This window comes from Xiphophorus couchianus, chromosome 18 (genome assembly GCF_001444195.1).
Source record: "Xiphophorus couchianus chromosome 18, X_couchianus-1.0, whole genome shotgun sequence".
In the NCBI taxonomy this organism is placed as follows: domain Eukaryota; kingdom Metazoa; phylum Chordata; class Actinopteri; order Cyprinodontiformes; family Poeciliidae; genus Xiphophorus; species Xiphophorus couchianus.
The window spans coordinates 14,859,933-14,878,157 of record NC_040245.1 but is presented as its reverse complement, the minus strand read 5'-3'; the positions used below and the strand labels follow the sequence as shown (position 1 = coordinate 14,878,157).

The following is an 18,225-nucleotide window of genomic DNA, read 5'->3' as shown; positions in this document are numbered from 1 at the left end:
TTGCTTCTGAAGAGGAACTTCGTGCAGTGACGTTTTCAGACACGTCAGCTAAAGTTACCCGGACACATTTCCGTGCTGCACACAACGCTCTTCTTGGCTGTCCTGTGTTTTTGTCCACCGATGTGTTTTTAAGTTAAACGGTAGTCTAATTATTTCTCTTTGTTCATTTAATCTGTTAGGACGTCACCGTGTTTTAGCCGAACAATCTTATGAAACAAGCCGCTGATTGGCTCACTCATTCCTCTGATTTTGTGTGTTTATTTCTGCTTTGGCATGCTGTCATAACCAGGTATGCACAAACCCATCCGCTTTTCTTTTGATTTTTAGCTGTTTCTGAGTTTATTCTGGTTGTTTGTGAGCGTACAATATTGTTTACTTTTAAACGACACCAGAGTGAAAGCAGCAAACCTGACTTGTTAATTTTTCACTGACTTGGCTTATAATTATACTTCCTGTTAGAGATCAATGGATGTGTTCTTGACATTTTTAAAATGTAGCACATTTTGATGATTCTTCTCACACCTTAAATCCAACCTGCTTCTGAATGTGTTTCTTCCGCCGTTTTTTCAATGGATTGCAATCATTTATTTACATTTACCTTTCCAACCATAGCACATTTGGAGAAGACAGCTGATTTACCCAGAAGCCTCAAAAAACAGACTAGAAACTCTATGTAAATGTTTTACCGGTATTTTTTATTTTCTTCTTCCAGATTTATTGTGGGCACAGCAGGTTTGATGCCCTTTGCTCCATCATGGAGCCCTCAGATTTGACGACACGCAGGAACGGGCGACAGAGGAGAGTACCAGGCGCCTCCATCCTGTCTGAGCACATCGGCTCTATGGACAGAGGGGAGACGAGTTCTCCTGAGCCGGAGATGGAAGAGGAGGCAGACAGCCTCATCAGGAGCTCAGACACAGAGAACAGGAGGCGTCACCGGGTTCGGCCGGGTATCCGTGGCGAACTGGGGAATATATTACTTCTCCTGTTCCTCTATGTGCTGCAGGGGATTCCCTTGGGACTGGCTGGCAGCATCCCCCTAATCTTACAGAGCAAGAGTGTCAGCTACAAAGACCAAGCCTTCTTCAGCTTCGTCTTTTGGCCGTTCAGTTTGAAGCTTTTCTGGGCACCGTTGGTGGATGCCCTGTACTTCGGCAGGTTTGGGAGAAGGTAGGACGGAAACCCAAGTACGGATGATACTGTTATATATGCTTTTGTTTTTGTCTCTGAACTGTTGTCATGTGTTTCTGCAGAAAGTCGTGGCTGGTGCCCACTCAGTACCTGCTGGGGCTGTTCATGCTCTATCTTTCAACAACAGTCACCTCACTGCTGCAGAGCGAGGAGGGACCCAAGGTGGTCACACTCACTGCAGTCTTCTTTATGCTTGCCTTCCTGGCAGCCACACAGGTAACCATTAATAAGCACACATATGCAGTGCTTTGCAAAAGCATTCATGTTCCATGAACTGTTTCATCTTAAAGGTAGAGCTCCATAAAATTATGAAGTGGAAAGAAAAGGATACAATGTGCAACCTTTGTTTCAAAAATCAATGAAATAATAAAAAAAAATCCTTACAAACTTAAAACATCTTCTTTCTCTCTCTCTCTCTCTTTCTGTGTACTAGGATATAGCTGTGGATGGCTGGGCCCTCACCATGTTATCTAGAGAAAATGTGGGCTATGCGTCTACCTGCAACTCCGTAGGCCAGACGGCGGGGTACTTCCTGGGGAATGTGCTCTTTCTGGCTCTGGAGTCTGCTGAATTTTGCAACAAGTACCTCAGAATAGTGCCCAAAGACACCGGCATCGTCACTCTGCCAGGTACATGGACACACCACTGTTGAATTCCGAGGTGTGGTGTAAAAAACGAAGTATAATAAATGATTTTAAAATGTTTTACTTGAACTTTTCCTGTACCAGTCAAATTGAAATCAAACAAATCTGCTAGGAATGGGTTTAAAAAAAGCTCCAGTAATCTGGTTGCATAAGGGGCCCACCTTTACACTAATACTTCTTTGACACACCTTTGACTCAATTTCAACATTTAGTGTTTGTTGGTACAAACCTCTCATCAGTTACGGCAAATCAGACTGAATTGAAATAAACCTCAGTTGTCCAGCTCTTCTTTTGCATCTTTTAACTCAATGATCTGAACATACAAATGTATCAGACTACCTAACCATTCCACAGAGATATACTGTATGTCTAACACAGCACAGGCAAAGCAGGTACAGATACTTGGAAAGAATGTATTGCAGAGGTGAAATTATTAAACTTGCACATCATTTTAGAGACAAACAGCAACACAGAAGAGGCTGTTGGGATCTCTGATTTTAGAAGAAGAAATTCAGTAAGAAAGGAGGTTTGAAGACTGACAGTAAACCTCCTGGTCTGACTACAATATTCCCAAACCTTGTGGGAGAATGTATCCAAACTTGAAACCAAACTTCTGTTCTTATGCCAAGCATATGTCTAAAACTGCAAAGGTTTGAAGAACCTTTGCAAGGTAGAGTTGGGAAATGCTGTATAAGATCTGGTGATGTATTGAAAATGATTGTTTTTCTTATTTCTGCTAGGTTTAGGGAGATTATTTAAGTCAATCTTTTGTTCTTCTGTTGCAGATTTTTTATTTTTCTGGGGGGTGATATTTCTAGTTTCCACTACCCTGGTGGCCATCCTTAAAAGGGAGAACGATCACAGCAGAGGCAGGAGCAACGTCCCGGTCGAGACTCAGGGTGTCACGGAAACCTACAAGCTCCTGTTCTCCATCGTCAAGATGCCAACAGTCTTCACTTTTTGTTCCCTGCTCCTCACAGCTAAAGTACATAACTGCAAACAGCAAGATGATTGGTTTTGTCTGTATCTGAAGAAAACTCATGGTGAAAATATCTTAATTTTTTTTTTCTTTTGCATTAGATCGGTTTCTCTGCAGCAGATGCTGTTACAGGTCTGAAGCTGGTGGAGGCTGGAGTCCCCAAAGAGCAGCTGGCGCTCCTGGCGGTTCCCATGGTGCCTCTGCAGATCCTTCTTCCAGTGATCATCAGCAGATACACGGCGGGGCCGCGACCCCTTGATGTCTTTTATAAAGCCTTTCCGTTCCGGTAAGCACTCACGTAAACACAGAAATGAGCTTGCTTTGTGTTTGTATGCAGTAAGCAAAGAGCTAGCAGAATCCTATTCTGTTATGCAGGTTGCTTATCGGGCTTGAGTACGCTCTGCTGGTATGGTGGACCCCCAATTTGAAACAAGAAGGAGGATTCCCACTTTACTACTACGCCATAGTCCTGCTCAGCTATGCATTGCATCAGGTTTGTTGTTTTTCTCCTTTTCTCTGCTGGTTGCCCTGCTTAACTACAACCATCAAATCCAGTCTGACCTCCTGGAACCTGTTCAAAGAAACCGGTTGATGAGCGTTCACAAACCTCTGACAGTAAAACACTTAAACACCTTGTTTGACTGTGAATACATTTAATGAAGTTGGCCCCATTTTGGTGTCCCTAGGTGGCGCTGTATAGCATGTATGTGGCCTGCATGGCCTTCCATGCCAAAGTGAGTGACCCCCTCATAGGAGGGACCTACATGACGCTGCTGAACACGGTCACTAACCTGGGAGGAAACTGGCCCTCCACCGTGGCTCTGTGGATGGTCGACCCCCTGACCTCTAAGGAGTGCCACGGGGCCGTGGGACAGAGCTGCAGCTCGTCACTGGAGGCAGGGGTGAGTGGAACGGGAGAGGGCGGAAAACCACAGAGTGTGTTTTTATTTATAAAGTAAACCCCTCATTTTTTATTTTTTTTCCCTCCAGTTGTGCGTCAAGGAAGGAGGCGTTTGTGTGACGACCATGGACGGCTACTACGTGGAGTCTGTGGTGTGTGTCGTCATCGGTTTACTGTGGTGGGTGTGGCTGGGGAAAAGAATGAGGCGGCTGCAGGAGCAGAGCTCCTCTGCGTGGAGATGCAGGGTGAACCAGTGATATGAATCCTACAGACATTTTAGTAGTGAGCTGCACCTTCATTTTCTGCTCCAAAACCAGCCGGACTCACAGTCATTCCCACACAGCAACGTTTTGCTCTGGTCTGGCTTTTTTGCTGCCAGATTGAGGAAACACTTACCATTAAACATGCCACATATATGTACACACATATGAAGTAAGCTGCCATTGCTGTCTTCTTTTTTTTTTTTTTTAAACTATTGCTGCCGTCTTATAAAGTGTCCTAGTAGATTTTTACCATGTTGTGCTGCTTAAGCAAAACCAAACAAAGGCTGGGTCAAAGAAGATCTTTTTTCATCTGAAAAAAGATTTTTTTAAGATGCTTTCTGGGTTTTAGCACTTCATCTTCAAACCTATATATCTTTCTTATATGAAAGGAATATTCACAGAACAAATTCACTAATCTTAACTCAAAGCACATGTGAAGATTTCTCCTCATATCCCTGGCCTGAACCACGAAGCAGGAAAAGAGTCTCAGTGCAGTTCAGAGGGAAACAGTTAGAGAAATAGGACAGAGTTACATATAAATGTTTTAAAAAGAAAACAGAAAAAAAATAAATATCTACAGTATGCAGAAATATCTTTTCTTCATTGTCCCTATTTCAGTTTTACTAATTAGCACATTTTGGGAGACATCTTACTATAATATTTATAGCAGTTGATGTTTATTTTAATTTAAGTCCATACAAAGGAATCAAATAGTTTTCGTCTCCTCCAGTGTGAAAGGGTGCTGCATTAAATATTTGTTTGTACTTTCATATCGGTCATATTAGTTGGACCAATCAGGCCGCTGACAATTTCTGGTTTTCTTTGACCTCTGACCTGCCGGTTTCTGTTCTTCCTCTGACTGCAGTACATAAGAGAAAAACAGGGGCGGCAAGTTCTTTGAAAGGTGTTGTAGTTTTGAATTCAAAGGAAAATGAAGGAATTGCACGATTATCTCCAATTATGCCCAAAATTTTGTTTTATAATCTCGAAAAAGTTGCATTAAAGTATCTGCTGCTTGTTCATATGTTTATGTCCTGAAAATGGTAAAGGAATGTTTTGATTATTTATTTCAAAACATTCCAGATAAAACGCACACATTTAAATAAATTGTAAACAATCAGCTCTACAGCTGCTTTTACCGCTTAGCTGTATATTAGCTGGATCAATAACTTACACAGAAATAATCAGCATATTTTGACTGTGTTGCTTTCAGCTGATTGAAAATATTACTTTGATTTCATGTTACTGTAAAGATAGAATCATAACGGTGGATGGTGTTGTGATCCCAACTCAGGACGTTAAAACAGATTAGTGGTCGTGTTGCCAGGTGTGAGACTGAAGTACTATAGAGCGGGAGACGCCCACCCATTCATAGTATGTTGCCCAACTCCCAAGTTCAACCAGTGGGTAAACCCACCTGATTTTAAAATACTCAGATTTCTGACCTTTTTCGTCATTTCTATTGTGATTGTTTTTGTTTGTTTAAACTGTGCCTTGTTTAGTGTCTTCAGGTCAGTTCATTGTCCAAACTTTTATCTGAATTTGAAAAATTAAGTTAAGTTATGCTGCCATCCTGTGGTAGAGAAGGGCAACACTACACTGTTGCCCTTAAATAATTGTGAAGGGTAATCAAGTTCATTAAGTTTCTCAACACACTAGAGCTTTAATCCGCCGGTTGTTTCTGTGCGCTCCTTAATGAAGATTCGATTTCTATGGTTAAATGAATGAAGATGCCTAAACGTCATTTTGCCTTTTTAATATAATATAAAACTTCCATGAGCAATTACAAACTGTGGTCAGTATATTGGTTTAGGAAATCTTTTCTTTGCTCTCCATTCATGCAGCTTTTTCCAGTTTGTTGGTTGCATTGTAACTGCATATACTGTACAAGTTCATATTATTACAGGAAACATTTAATATCTATTCAGTCTGTTTAGATAAGTGGATAATGTCATGGATACCTTCACGTCATGTAAACACCAGCCATGAGGGAAGATTAGTATGAGTGAAATGTCTGAATGGTGGTTACCAAAATTCCCTGGTGGAAACATTGATAAGGGGAATTTTTAGTTTGTGAAATACATTAAATATATTGATTTGAGGATCTGGTACTTCCCGTTGTTTATAATAAATGCACTGAAAGCATCATTTACATCAAACAAATAGCCTTTGGTCTTTTTAAATGTGTAACTGTCCTTTTATATTAGACATTAAACTCAGCTCACAGCAATATTATGAGAATGTTTTGTATTTACTTGCTGCAGATCATCCATTTCGATAGAGCTGTCATTGACACTGTTTACTGATTTAATTTAATAATTGGTGTTTTTCAGGTGGTGGGCAACTACTTAGTTTTATTGTTTTATTCTATTCATAATATATATATTTTAGTTATTGCACAGATTTAGTTTACAGCGATTCAAATTCCATAACGGGGTGCCTAAACATTTTGTGTTTAAAACTCACAAGTTTTTCCAGACTCAGGCCCCGTCAACATTTATTTACATCTGATCTTTTGTTCTTATCCACCCAATAACAAAGGTTGTGGTCAAATAAATTGAGATTTAAAAAGGTTTCAAAGGTTTATTGGCAGATGTTTTTATTGTCAGACTGTCAGTCAGTGAATTGAGATTTTTTTTTTCTTTTCCTTACAAACAACAAACTGCTTTTAATATCTGACTAATGAAGCCAAAGCATGGAAGCTATGGACTTCTCCAGGAATAATTAGACCAATTTGACATCTGAATTGAAACATTTACTAAATTGTTTTATTAAATGTTCCTGCTTTTTTCTACATTCCAAAGTCTTTAAAATAATAAAATAAAACCAAATCATTTCCTGAGGATCAGCCACTGTGGTTCTAAAGACTTAATTTCAAAGGGATGGAACAAAATGAAATTTTGACATCGTTTTTTATCGGAGGTGGAACCTGGAAAGTCTAAATTTACAAATGGTTTTACCATACTTCTCCTGATAAATACTCTGTAGATCTTCTGGGATTTTTGTGTCTGTTCTGCCCTCTCAAGCTGAACCCAGTTCTGCTTGTTTTTACTACCTTGAGTATTTTCCTTCCACTGTCACCGTGTGCTTGTATTATAACTGAGAACAGACTGGAATGTATGTAATCTTAATGGTTGAATTAATTTGATCATACACTTCTGGATGGTGGTTTGTCCTGTGAAGTGCCTTGAGATGACATTTGTTAATGAGTGAAACGATGGTACATAAATAAATTGAGTTCAAAGTAAATCCCATGTTTTAAAAGACTGTAAAGGAATCCCGCTGAAGGAAAAGAATGACTAAAAGTGATTGAATATTGAGATCTCAATAAATATTCATAATTAAAAACACTTCATCAGGTTTTCATCTCTTTTTCTGTGAATGTTGGAGGGAAAACAAACAGACATGATGCGCATGTTTTCTTTACAGTTTATTCATAATTTCTTTTAGTGTCTCAAGAGTTGTAAAATTGTTTTTCCTGAACAAGTTAATGCTGAGCCAGGAGGCTGTGGCTGCGTCTCCGGGTCTTTGGAGCTCTGAATCTTCACAGAGCTGCGGATGGTGAGACCAGATCAACTGGTTCTGGAGATTCGGACCCACTCCAGGTTCTGACGCCCTGAGCGTCTCTGAGCAGCCAGAAGGAGAGCCGGAGGTGGTATTACACAATCAGCACAGAGACCAGTTATATGTTGCCGTTGATCAGGAGAAAATGGAGCTGAATTAGAGTGATAACTCAAGTATGGATTCCACATGAAGCCATTTCACAACATAAATGCTTAAAGAATTGATAGTTTTTGTTTTTTGTATTTAATGGAGGCTCTATGAGTTGATGCACAGCACAGAAAATGGATCCACTTGGTAAGACTTCATAAAACAAAGCAAAACCTTAAGTTTATAGAGCCTCTTTTTGTCTGATCGGAACAACCCTCTTTTTTTTTTTTTTTTTATATTAATCCCAATTCAGATCATAATCCAGAACCAGGAACCATGTCAGTAATCCATCCAGTAGAGCTTACTGGTGTCGACTACAAGAGATCAAAGCACTTTGGATATCTTAAAGTCCAGCAGACTGACTGCGTCTCAGTTCCAATCATACCTTAAGTGTGAGAAATGATCGCCGGAGGCGGGAGGTCGACAGACCTGAGGTGGCGAGGCGATGACATCACCTTCAGCACTGAACTGTAGTCTGCCGTAGTGTCGGCCCCAAGAGCACACTCCAGGTTGTGACAGTACATGTGGTGTGCAGATGTGCAAGAAGTTTGGATTCTCATTGTCTCTAGCATATGTTCCTGTTTCTTTGCCTTTAAAAAAATATCACCAAACCAGAGGGAGAAGAAATAAAGTCAGGGGTCATAGGTTCATACGTAGATGCTCAGGCCGTTTGGCCACGACAGGGAAGGTTTGCTGCTTCATCTGGGCGAGGTTGACCCCCGCAGGCTGTCGGATGGGGAGGGGGGCCGAGGCCTCAGAGCTACTAGTGATGTCCATCTGCTCTGCGGTGGACAGATCCATGGGCTGCTCCAGAGGAGAGGGGAGGACGCTCCGTCCCACGCCGGGGATGAGGGGACTGCGAGACCAGCCCGGGCTGAGAGGGAAGTAGAGACTACCGGTTAATGTGTCATGCAAATAATCAGTTCACATCAGATCTGCTGCAAACCAGCCGACAAACCTCAGAAGAGTCCTTGGGCTGTCCATGATGCGCCGAGGGGAGCGGATCTTTGGCTCGAAGGAAAACTTCTCCTTGATGTTTTCCAGAACTGATGGCGCGACGTATGTAAAGCCCTGGGAAAACCACAAAGGAAGGAAACAAGGAACGCACCTTTTAATTATGGAGATTTTTTTTTTGCACAACTTTCCCCAAACTTCCATACTTTTCTGGGCTCTTATTGTGACATTTCTAGGTTTAATCTTAACGCAATTATACAGCACAAACATACAGAAAGTGTCAACAACTTCACATCATTTGTCTTTTATGGTCATTTTTTGTTACATTTACCTGCTGAGCAACAATCCTGTTTGCAGAATGCCTTGCAATCAACTATCCACATATTGCAACATTCCAACCACACACTTCAGATGCATCCCATTGGGAAGACAAACACAACAGAGCGAATAAATGTGAAGGGAAATCACAGAAGGTTTGCAAATTTTTACCAATAAAAATCCAAGAAGCATTTCATATTTTTTTAATTTATATCCTTTCACTGCAACTACACCTGCAAGTGATTTTTATCATTTCTCTTCTAGCTGTTTACATCTATGGATGCTAAAATGTTTAGTAGAATTTAGCAGTTGGATTTTTGGGGGGGGGGGATCTGGACATAAATTTGTAAATTGATTTTCAGGTGAATTTATCTCTGGACTTTGACTGGGCTATTTTAACACATGTAAATGTTTTTATTTTTTAGACGGGTCATTGTTCCAAAAATCCAATCAAGTTCAAGAGGGTTCTGATAATGACTCTTGACTTGACGCGGACTAGAGCTTGAGATCCCTAATGTAGCTCGGAGCTGATCTTCAGAGACATTGTCCTGCTGGAAGCCAACTCTCTGCTCCAGTCTCAAATCTTTTGCAGCTTTGAACATGTTTTCTTCCAGGATCATTCTGCGTTTAGCTCCATCCAGCTCCTCACCAATCCTAATCCACTGCCCTGTCCCAGAAAATAATCCACAAGCTGTCACAATTTTCTCAGAACGTCGAGTGTTGCTGGAGTCCTCTTAGTACGACAACATCGTCACATGATGCTGCCATGGCCATGTTCCAGAGAGGGGAGTGGTGTGTTCAAGGTGACGCACATCGCTGCGGCTTTACACACACAGGCATTAAATGTTTTGCATTTAGATCGATTTCGAACCGACTGGTAGTTGTAATATTGTTTACAATATAGCTAGCTTTAGTTTAGCTGTTTGGTAGGTTTGCAGTTGTGCCAGACTCTTTCCATTTTGCCGTTGGTTGTTTGAGCAGTACTGAATCAGATGTTCAAAGCTTGGCATGTTTTTCATGCCACTACTTGCTACCATTTAGCAAGTAGTGCTGCACAGGATTTTATTTAAGAGTAGGGGCCTGACTACATATACCCGTCACACTTTTTACATTTTTTTGTATATATTCACAATAAACAAAATATTTAAAATCCTTTTCCTTCTATCCAGTAAAATACAAGTGCAAAGGAATTGGAGTTTATGGCTGTAATGTGACAAATTGTGAAAAACTTACACTGGAATAAATAAAGTGGAATCACTGCATCTTTAATAGTTCAGATTAAACTTGCTACTAAACAAGGTAGAAGTGAAGTTAAGCGTCTTCAGGTATTACCAGGAAGGCTTGATTTGCGCTCTCGCTGAGGGTGGAGTCGTCAGGGCTGTCCACCGGAGTCTGGCTGGTGAACTTCGAGTCGAACTGACTCACGTCATCCGCTGATTGCTGGCCAGATCAGAGAGGAAACACAAGTTTGGGATTACAGCAACATGAGAGGTTTCAGCCAAAGCAAGCAGGAGATGATCCGACACAGTAGAAGGCTTGGCTGTTTTCCTGGACCTCAGTCTCTAACGTAGCGTTATTTAGGCACATTAGCAAAACATCCCACCAAATACCAAAAGGTAATGAATGTCTGCTTATGGTTTCACTTACAAGGACAGGTTTGAAGGGAGGCTCCACTTTCCGGGCCAGTAGATCTTCCCAATTGATGTGTCGAAAGAAAGGATAAGCCTATTGAACACACAAAAAAATTATAATTTAAACAAGTTGGTTTCACAACAAATTTCGTAACAACCGGCTGAAGTTTGAGAATATTCTTTTGCATCTACTGCTCTCACCTGCACATCTGTGGCGTCTCCTGCTCCGGCTCCAAGCCGCGACGAAGCATTTCTCTTCAGCAGCTGTTCAAGCAGCGGCCAAACGTTAAGAGAAAACCAGCAGGGCAAATAATCGGCTTCAAGCAAACGCAGGAGACCGTACCCGTTTCAGGAGATCCCTTGCTTCCTGTGTGAGGTAGGGTGGGAGGCTCAGCTTACACTTCAGGATTTTATCAATGGTCTTTTTCCGGTTCTCACCTGTGAAGGGGGGCTACAATTAGAGAGGAAAGACCAGAGTTATTAAGACAATACCTATGTTGATTCACAACAATAATAATGAAACTGAGTGCGTTTCACTGACCGCTCCTGTGAGCATGTCGTACATCAGAGCGCCCAGACTCCACCAGTCCACCGCTCTGTTGTGGCCGCTCCTCATCAAGATCTCTGGAGCCCTGAAGCACAGACAGCCCACAGCATCCGAGGCCGTTAGTGATGAAGAGTGCAGCTGGGTCAGAGGTCCCAGAAAAAACACCTACATGTATTCGATGGTTCCACAGAAAGTGTGAGTGACCGTCCCGTCATGAATGGATTCTTTACAAAGACCGAAGTCGGTAAGTTTTACGTGACCTGGAGGAAAATCAAGAAATATTTAGATACCAACATTTGCATGGATTAATTACACCTGCTGGAAGCTCAGCATTAAATAAAACTTTGATTTGAAAAGTATTCACACCCCTTGAAGTTTGCCACGTTGTGTGAAGTTTTTTTTATGTTTTTATCACTTTATATTACTAAAATTCAAATTAGTCAAAGAGAGACATGGTTTTCATCACTTTTTATTAATATAATCTGAAGAATGCATTTCTACTCAACGCAAGAGAATTAATACTTTGTAAAACAATTAAAGCTGTAGATATTTGGGGGTTAAAAGCGTCTAAGAGAATTGTAGCTTTTTAAGATAGTTCAACAGATGGGCTAAATTTGATAGAAAGCATTTCTAGCAAATATTTATTACTTGACTCAGAAGTTTTATTAAATTTAGGGCAGGACTTTGACTAGGCCAGCAGTTCTTAATCCAGGTCCTGCAGGTCTTAGATGTAGCTCTGCTCCAGCACACCTAATTCAAATGACCCCATCCATTGATTACCCATTAATTTAAATCAGGTGTGTGGCAAATGGGGAAAATAGTTTTTTAATTTAAAACTAAAGCAAAATGTTTGATCACTGAAGCACAAATACTTTGTCTCGTCTCATGTCCAGTCGGTGCTGGTCTGTCACTTAAAATCCTGCTGAAATAAATTGAAGTCTGTAGTTGTCATGTAAAAAAAATTAAAATATCAAGAAGCATGAATACTTCAAAAGGCTCTAAATATTACGCATCATCCAGGACGGACAGACCTTGGCTGTTGAGCATGATGTTCTCAGGCTTCAGGTCTCGGTAGATGATGCCTTTTTGGTGCAGATGACCCAGAGCCATGGAGATCTCTGCGAGGTAAAAACTACAAGCAACAAAAGACTAAATAAAATTATGCTTCAAAGCTAATAATATCACACCAAACATCACAACAATGTGACATGAAAGCAAGAAGGACTGTTGCATCTCTTCCGGTCTAAACACAGTACTGAATTTATAATCAATCGTTTCAAACTAAATATCAGATGCTATTGGCACCCATAGTGTTAAAACTTGCCAAAAGGACAACACTTGTGCCTCATTTGGTTGATGCGGGTCGGTTCGCACCCCTGAATACGCCAGAGCGTAATCTGTGTATGGAACCAATCTGAGCCGCACCGCTCGGTGGAAACGAGGCATCAGTCTTCTCGTTTCACCAGAATGGCGCATACAGAGAGAACGATCTTTGACCAGTTATCTTTACACAATCTCTGCAGCTCATCCAGACTGCAGTGTTCCCCCTGATGCTCGTTTCTCTCCAGCTCACCTAACGTTCTCCATCAGCTTCATGTCAGAAAAATTACATCGTCTCAGAGGAAAGTTCATTTTGTTCCTGCTGAACCATATCCAATTTGGCCATCATAATCATTTTGAAAGACTAAAATGTCTTGGAGTTTCAAGGAGTTCATGATGCCATGATGTTTAACAAGCTAACCCAATATTGACCCATTTCATCACAGATCCTCTAGTATCCCCAACAGCAGACATTTTGTTTGACATGAAATCCAGCTGGAGTATTTGTTGCTGAGGAGCTGAATCTTATTCTGATCAGCAGCACCAAAAATGCTTTTTCCTGACGCATCAAAACAACCACTTAATTATTACAGAATATTGAATAAACGTACTCAAATTTATTTGACTTAAATTTTCCAGTAAGAGGTTGTTACTGCAGGTTGGATTAACACTTCTACATGACAACTTGCTTGGCCAAGTAAGAATCTTAACAGGCAACTTTCTGCCAGATGATGCAAAACAGAAGAATGGGAAAAAATAAAATAAAATCAATAATGATGTCAACAGTTGATGACTGACATCTGATGCCAAACCATCCTCACCAGGCTGTGTCTTCCATGAAGATGCCCTCTCTCTCCAGCTGCATGAAGAGCTCTCCTCCTGCACAGCAGAACAACATCTTTATGCATCTAAAATAAGTAACATACAAGTTCTAAAACGATCCAAAAAGTAAACTGTTTCGGAAGCAACAACACAAACAAAACCCAGCCTATGAGCTGCAAATGCATCTTCCTCTATGAAACGCATTATTAATTCAAGCTGCATTAATCTGCCATTGAAAGAGACAGCGTAAGATTGTTGTCCAGGAACAATATGTACTCTGAGTACTTCTGTTTTCTCTGTTTACACTGAAGCTGAAAATAAAATGGTTGCAAGCAACTGATGTCACAGAAACATTATTAATACATGTATACAAACTTAGACTCATTTACAAGAGTAAAATGTTATAGATGATATGTTTAAAAACAAAAATAGCAGGTCTGATGTGTTGCGTTTTGGTTTTTTTTTAGTGTTACAGACCACTGAGGTACTCCAGGATGAGATAGAGCTTCCCTCCCGTCTGGAAGGCGTAGATGAGATCAACGATGAAGGGATGCTTCACTTCCTCCAGAATGTTCCTCTCTGCCTTGGTATGAGCCGTGTCCTTAGCGTTACGTACAATCATAGCCTGGAGGCCGGAAGCACAGGGAAATAAAATCAGAAAAAAAAACAATAAAAATATTAATTATATAAAGAAATGTAAGATGATACACACACTGCAGCATGGCCACTGGATAATTTCTATTGCAAACTAAATGGATTAAACGTTGTCTCCCATTCTCCTCTTCTGTGTTAGTGCCTCCCGTTCACATGCTGAGTTTTATTTTGCATGAGCAGATTTTTTTAAAAACATTTTGCAAAGTGATCATTATAAAAACTCCATCTGTTGATGCAGAAATTGCTACAAGCGGTAACGTCCTGTTTTCACAAGCTCGTAATTTCTCTCTATGGAGGTCTACCATCTGTTGATATTGTTGTTCTGGCTGTTTTAATTAAATTTTAACTGTGAGTTAAAGAATTATCAAAGAATCTATGACAGGACAGCACAGGTATCACAGCATTTTTGATGAGACAGAGGTTGACTTTTCCAAAAAAAAAAAAAAGTTGTGAAGCTGTGGCCTGAGACAGGATTCATCTTTTAAATGCATCCTGGTTCTGACACCCCAGAGTGGCTCCTTGCCAGGCCTCTGCAGCCTCTTTTTGGAGATGTGCAAGTCCAGAGTGTCCTAAATTTTCATCTGTCGACAGCCTCTGCTCTCTGCTGCTTTCCTCACTTCTGTTTGCTAAACACTTCTGTCTGACAGCTAACGAGCTGCCTGTCAACAGCTCTGTCGTCTCAGCAGCGAGCGTTCAGAGCTGTGGCGGCAGCAACATTAGGGTTGATGCTCTTATTCTGAATTTTCAGCCAAATTCACAAAATACACACACACCCAGAGGGCAATGGATTAAAGTTCTTATTTTTACTACACAAACACATTATAAGCAACACAAAACTGCCGGAAAACTAAGAAAAACATTATGAAGCTCAGTTGAGAAGCTTCACTTCCGCTATAAATTCAGTGTTTGTCCCTGGGAATTTTTAGACAAGTCTGGACAAACTTAAAATTTCACACGCGCCACGTTTGTGAGCCTCTATCAGATCTTTACCGAAAATGCCATTTATGCTTTCCACTGTTAGGTTTTGCCACCAAAACTGCCCGAGCGTGTAGCAGCTCTTTAATGTGTCACCGAGGTCGTGGAAGGCAATCCCTCCAACATGAAGCTGGACCTAATGGGCTCGAGCGGAGCGTTTAAAGAGCCGAGGCTGCAGCAGAGCAGCTGGCTGTCTACCAACTAGCAGTGAAATCTTACCCCACCACTGACTTCAGCAGCAGCCCATATGTGCAGACAGAAGCAATATAATGTTAATTTATAAAGCAAACAGCGTGGTTACATAACCAAAACTGTATCTGCGCTTTTGCTAACATACAACTCAGAGACAGACTGCAAAAGAAAAAAATTAAATACCTTTTTTAAAACTTTCATGGCAAATATTTTGCCGGCTGCAGCTCCGACAACTTTCCGAACTTGGAAAACCTGCAGAGCAAGGAAAAAAGATAAATTAAGTGTTCGGAATAGTCACACAGGCAATTTGGGGGAAAAAACATGGGTCAGCATAACATTATAGAGGCAAAATAATTCACCACACAAGCCGCTCAGACAAACGGCATGTTCACTGGACTCCATACCTTTCCATAGCCGCCTTTTCCGAGCACCCGCAGCAGCTCAAAGCACTCTGGTCTGATGTTCTCCGTCCCCTGATTGACGTTGTCCTCGGAGATCTCGATTTTCTCACAGTCGTCCATATTGCTGCAGAGAGAGAAATGTAAAGAATTAGGCTTCTTATCTGGACCATTTTAAAAGCGGTGACAAAACTGAATACTTACAACTCAAACCCACTGCACTGATCCATGATGTCAATGTTTTGAGTCTGGTAGGAAGAGCAGAACACTGATCAGCAAAGGAGACATTAAATACTTACTTTATCAAAAATGTATATTATTTTCTGGGCTATAAAATCATGGGGGCATTTTAAAACTTTTGTTAAAAGTTTGGCTCTATGCAATTTCACTGTGAAGTAGTTGATGCACCATAACAGATACTTTTAGAAAAAAAACAAAAGATTATTTTCTATGTGAAGCAAAAAAAGTTACCATACCATATTCTTCACATCTATGTTTTAAATGTTTATATTGACTGATTCTGATTATTTTCCTCATAGAGAATCACATAAACATGAGCTGATGTGAGACAGTGCATACTAGGTAAACATTCATAATGCTAAACTTTAGCCTTATTTTCATCTCAATGAAAAATAAACATGACATTTAACAACTTTTTACAAACAATGTCACACTTTTTGGCTTAGACGGCTGGACAAGACATGACTGACGATTTAAATAGAGATCAATTTGTGCTCTAAAACTCTGCAATAGCTGGTTTCCTATCCCTGTATAAACACAAGCTACCGGGCAGCCAGTCCTCAGCCCACACAGTCCCACTCTGTCACATTTTGCCAAAATAAACTGTTGCACACGGAGCCACATTTATCACTGCTGCACCTTTGGCCAAGTAAGGATGTTTTGCACAACCCCTGCGTGACAGCAACGCTGACAGCTTCAACAACGCATAAAACTCACTCCTGAACCGGGTTGCAGTGCCATAAAAAACGAAAGGCGCTTGTTTTGTTGTGTTTGCGGCCATGCTAATAGTAACAAACAGTTTGTGAGGCCCCGACAGCCCCGGCCGCTGCAGCCTGCAGGCCTGCGGAGGCTGCTGGCAGACGACCAGGCTAACGCAGCTAGCTACCGTACGGCGGGGAGTTTCTCCTCTGACGGCCTCTGGTAAAGTACCTCATCGTTCTCGTCGTCGGAGACATTTTCCTCCGGCTGGTCCAGATCAATGTCAAACACTCCGGCCATGGCGGCGAGTCGCTCGGGTTGCTGTGTCACAGACCGCAGGCGTCCCCCACCTCATGGACAAACACGCACGGCCGCCATAACCGGCTACTACACCGCGCAGGCGCATTGCGATGCTCCACAAGGGGGCGGGAACGTGTTGTTTCATATACAAAGGCACCGCTGCACTGAATGCTAGTACATCTCTAAACACTTGAATGTTGCCAGTAATCTCAGAAAGCAGAACTCTTATATTATAGAATCATCACATAGAGTTTAACCCAGAAAGCTTGGGGCGTTAGGGCTGTCATTCATCCAGCCGGCCGCCATGTTTTTGAGTTACATTTTTAAAAAAAGTTGACAGGAAATTTGAAAATATCACTTGATAGTCATGCGTTATTGGAAGACTGGAAGATTAATACCTAAACACCAACTACGTAGTCTTAAAAAAGGCAATGACAAAAAATAAATAAATAAACAATGCTAAGCCTGGTGCAGGCACAAGTAAAGCCTGGTGGCCTGCCAGGCTTATAATACACCGGTGGAAACCCTGATCACACATGGCATATTCTAAGCTTTTGTTTCTTGTAATTGTGGTGATTGTGGCTTTACAAATAATGAAAACTAAAATTCCAGTGTCTCAGAAAATTTGAATATTATGAAGGTTCTAATTTTCCATGATAGAAACTCACAGTGTCACACCTTTATATTAAAAGAAAATTGAGTGGAAGGAAGAAGTGTGGTAGGAAAAGGTGCACTAGCAACAGGGAGAACCTCTGGAGGAGGAGTATTCATCTGTGTGTCCATTTCAGGCACTCTGATGAATACTAGACATAGGCTACCGATGTTGCATTTCCCATGTCAAGTCACTCCTGAAGCAGAGGCAATGTCAGAGGTGTCTTACCTGGAGAAAAGGGACTGGACTGCTGCATAATAGTCCAATTGAAGGTATCAAATAAAGCAACCTGGGCTTCCATTACATCCACATAGTGCTACAGGCTGATTGTCTCTATGTCATGGTGCATTGAGGCACAAGAGGAGACCCAAACAAGTATTGAGGTCTCATGCCTCCTCTGATTAGATGCTGCTGCGGGGGTTGCCCATGTCGCCCAAACCATCACTGTGTCAAGGCACAGCATGCTTAGACTGGGATCAGAAATCCATCATTCTTCTTTGCATTCATGCAAATGTAAGTGTTAAAAACATAATCAGGCATCAAACATTTGAAAACTGTCGTTATAAATAGACAGGAAGAAAGGCTCTCTGGACAATGCTAATTTCGACTGCAAATGTTCTAAATATGGATAATGGTCTTGATTAAACGATAAATTTGCCTTCCATATTTGGCCAAAGCATAATATTTTTTTCTTCCACTGAATCTTTTTTGTTTCTTTGTAAGGCTATAAACAGAATAATAATAGTAAGGGACTGGTTAGATGAGGAGCAAACACTTAATAATACAATATGTGGGGTTTTTTTTTTTAATCAAGCAAGCTGGAAATTAGTTATG

General features: G+C 41.1%; 2 protein-coding genes across 3 annotated transcripts; one reads left to right on the top strand and one right to left on the bottom strand.

The window, feature by feature from the left end:
• Positions 1 to 13: 13 nt before the first annotated feature.
• Positions 14 to 7,328, top strand: slc33a1 (solute carrier family 33 member 1). 2 transcript variants are annotated; one of them, XM_028045486.1, is made up of 9 exons: positions 14 to 140; positions 713 to 1,170; positions 1,254 to 1,407; positions 1,625 to 1,820; positions 2,621 to 2,820; positions 2,916 to 3,100; positions 3,190 to 3,307; positions 3,501 to 3,716; positions 3,805 to 7,328. In XM_028045486.1, exons 2-9 carry the CDS (start codon positions 755 to 757, stop codon positions 3,970 to 3,972), a joined length of 1,653 nt encoding a protein of 550 aa, XP_027901287.1. In that variant the 5' UTR covers positions 14 to 140; positions 713 to 754; the 3' UTR covers positions 3,973 to 7,328. The 2 variants fall into 2 exon arrangements, with proteins under 2 accessions (XP_027901287.1, XP_027901286.1); XM_028045485.1 differs by having other exon boundaries at positions 58 to 289.
• Positions 7,329 to 7,766: 438 nt separating this feature from the next.
• rps6kb1b (ribosomal protein S6 kinase b, polypeptide 1b) lies at positions 7,767 to 16,850 on the bottom strand. Its single transcript, XM_028045487.1, has 15 exons — positions 16,671 to 16,850; positions 15,705 to 15,748; positions 15,507 to 15,627; positions 15,286 to 15,354; positions 13,759 to 13,906; positions 13,281 to 13,338; positions 12,171 to 12,271; positions 11,309 to 11,399; positions 11,134 to 11,224; positions 10,936 to 11,043; positions 10,794 to 10,856; positions 10,609 to 10,686; positions 10,294 to 10,401; positions 8,648 to 8,760; positions 7,767 to 8,563 (listed from the first exon to the last, which is right to left on the bottom strand). The coding sequence occupies exons 1-15, from the start codon at positions 16,737 to 16,739 to the stop codon at positions 8,329 to 8,331; spliced, it is 1,497 nt and encodes a 498-aa protein (XP_027901288.1). The 5' UTR covers positions 16,740 to 16,850; the 3' UTR covers positions 7,767 to 8,328.
• Between the last annotated feature and the right edge of the window lie 1,375 nt (positions 16,851 to 18,225).

Coding starts and splice junctions, on each gene's coding strand:
- rps6kb1b (XM_028045487.1), bottom strand. CDS start 16,739: ATGGCCGGAGTGTTTGACATTGATCTGGACCAGCCGGAGGAAAATGTC. Junction 15,628..15,704: donor CAGTGCAGTGGGTTTGAGTT/GTAAGTATTCAG, acceptor CTCTCTCTGCAG/CAATATGGACGACTGTGAGA. Junction 12,272..13,280: donor TTCATGGAAGACACAGCCTG/GTGAGGATGGTT, acceptor TGTTGCTTGTAG/TTTTTACCTCGCAGAGATCT.
- slc33a1 (XM_028045486.1), top strand. CDS start 755: ATGGAGCCCTCAGATTTGACGACACGCAGGAACGGGCGACAGAGGAGA. Junction 1,821..2,620: donor CGGCATCGTCACTCTGCCAG/GTACATGGACAC, acceptor CTTCTGTTGCAG/ATTTTTTATTTTTCTGGGGG. Junction 3,308..3,500: donor TCAGCTATGCATTGCATCAG/GTTTGTTGTTTT, acceptor TGGTGTCCCTAG/GTGGCGCTGTATAGCATGTA.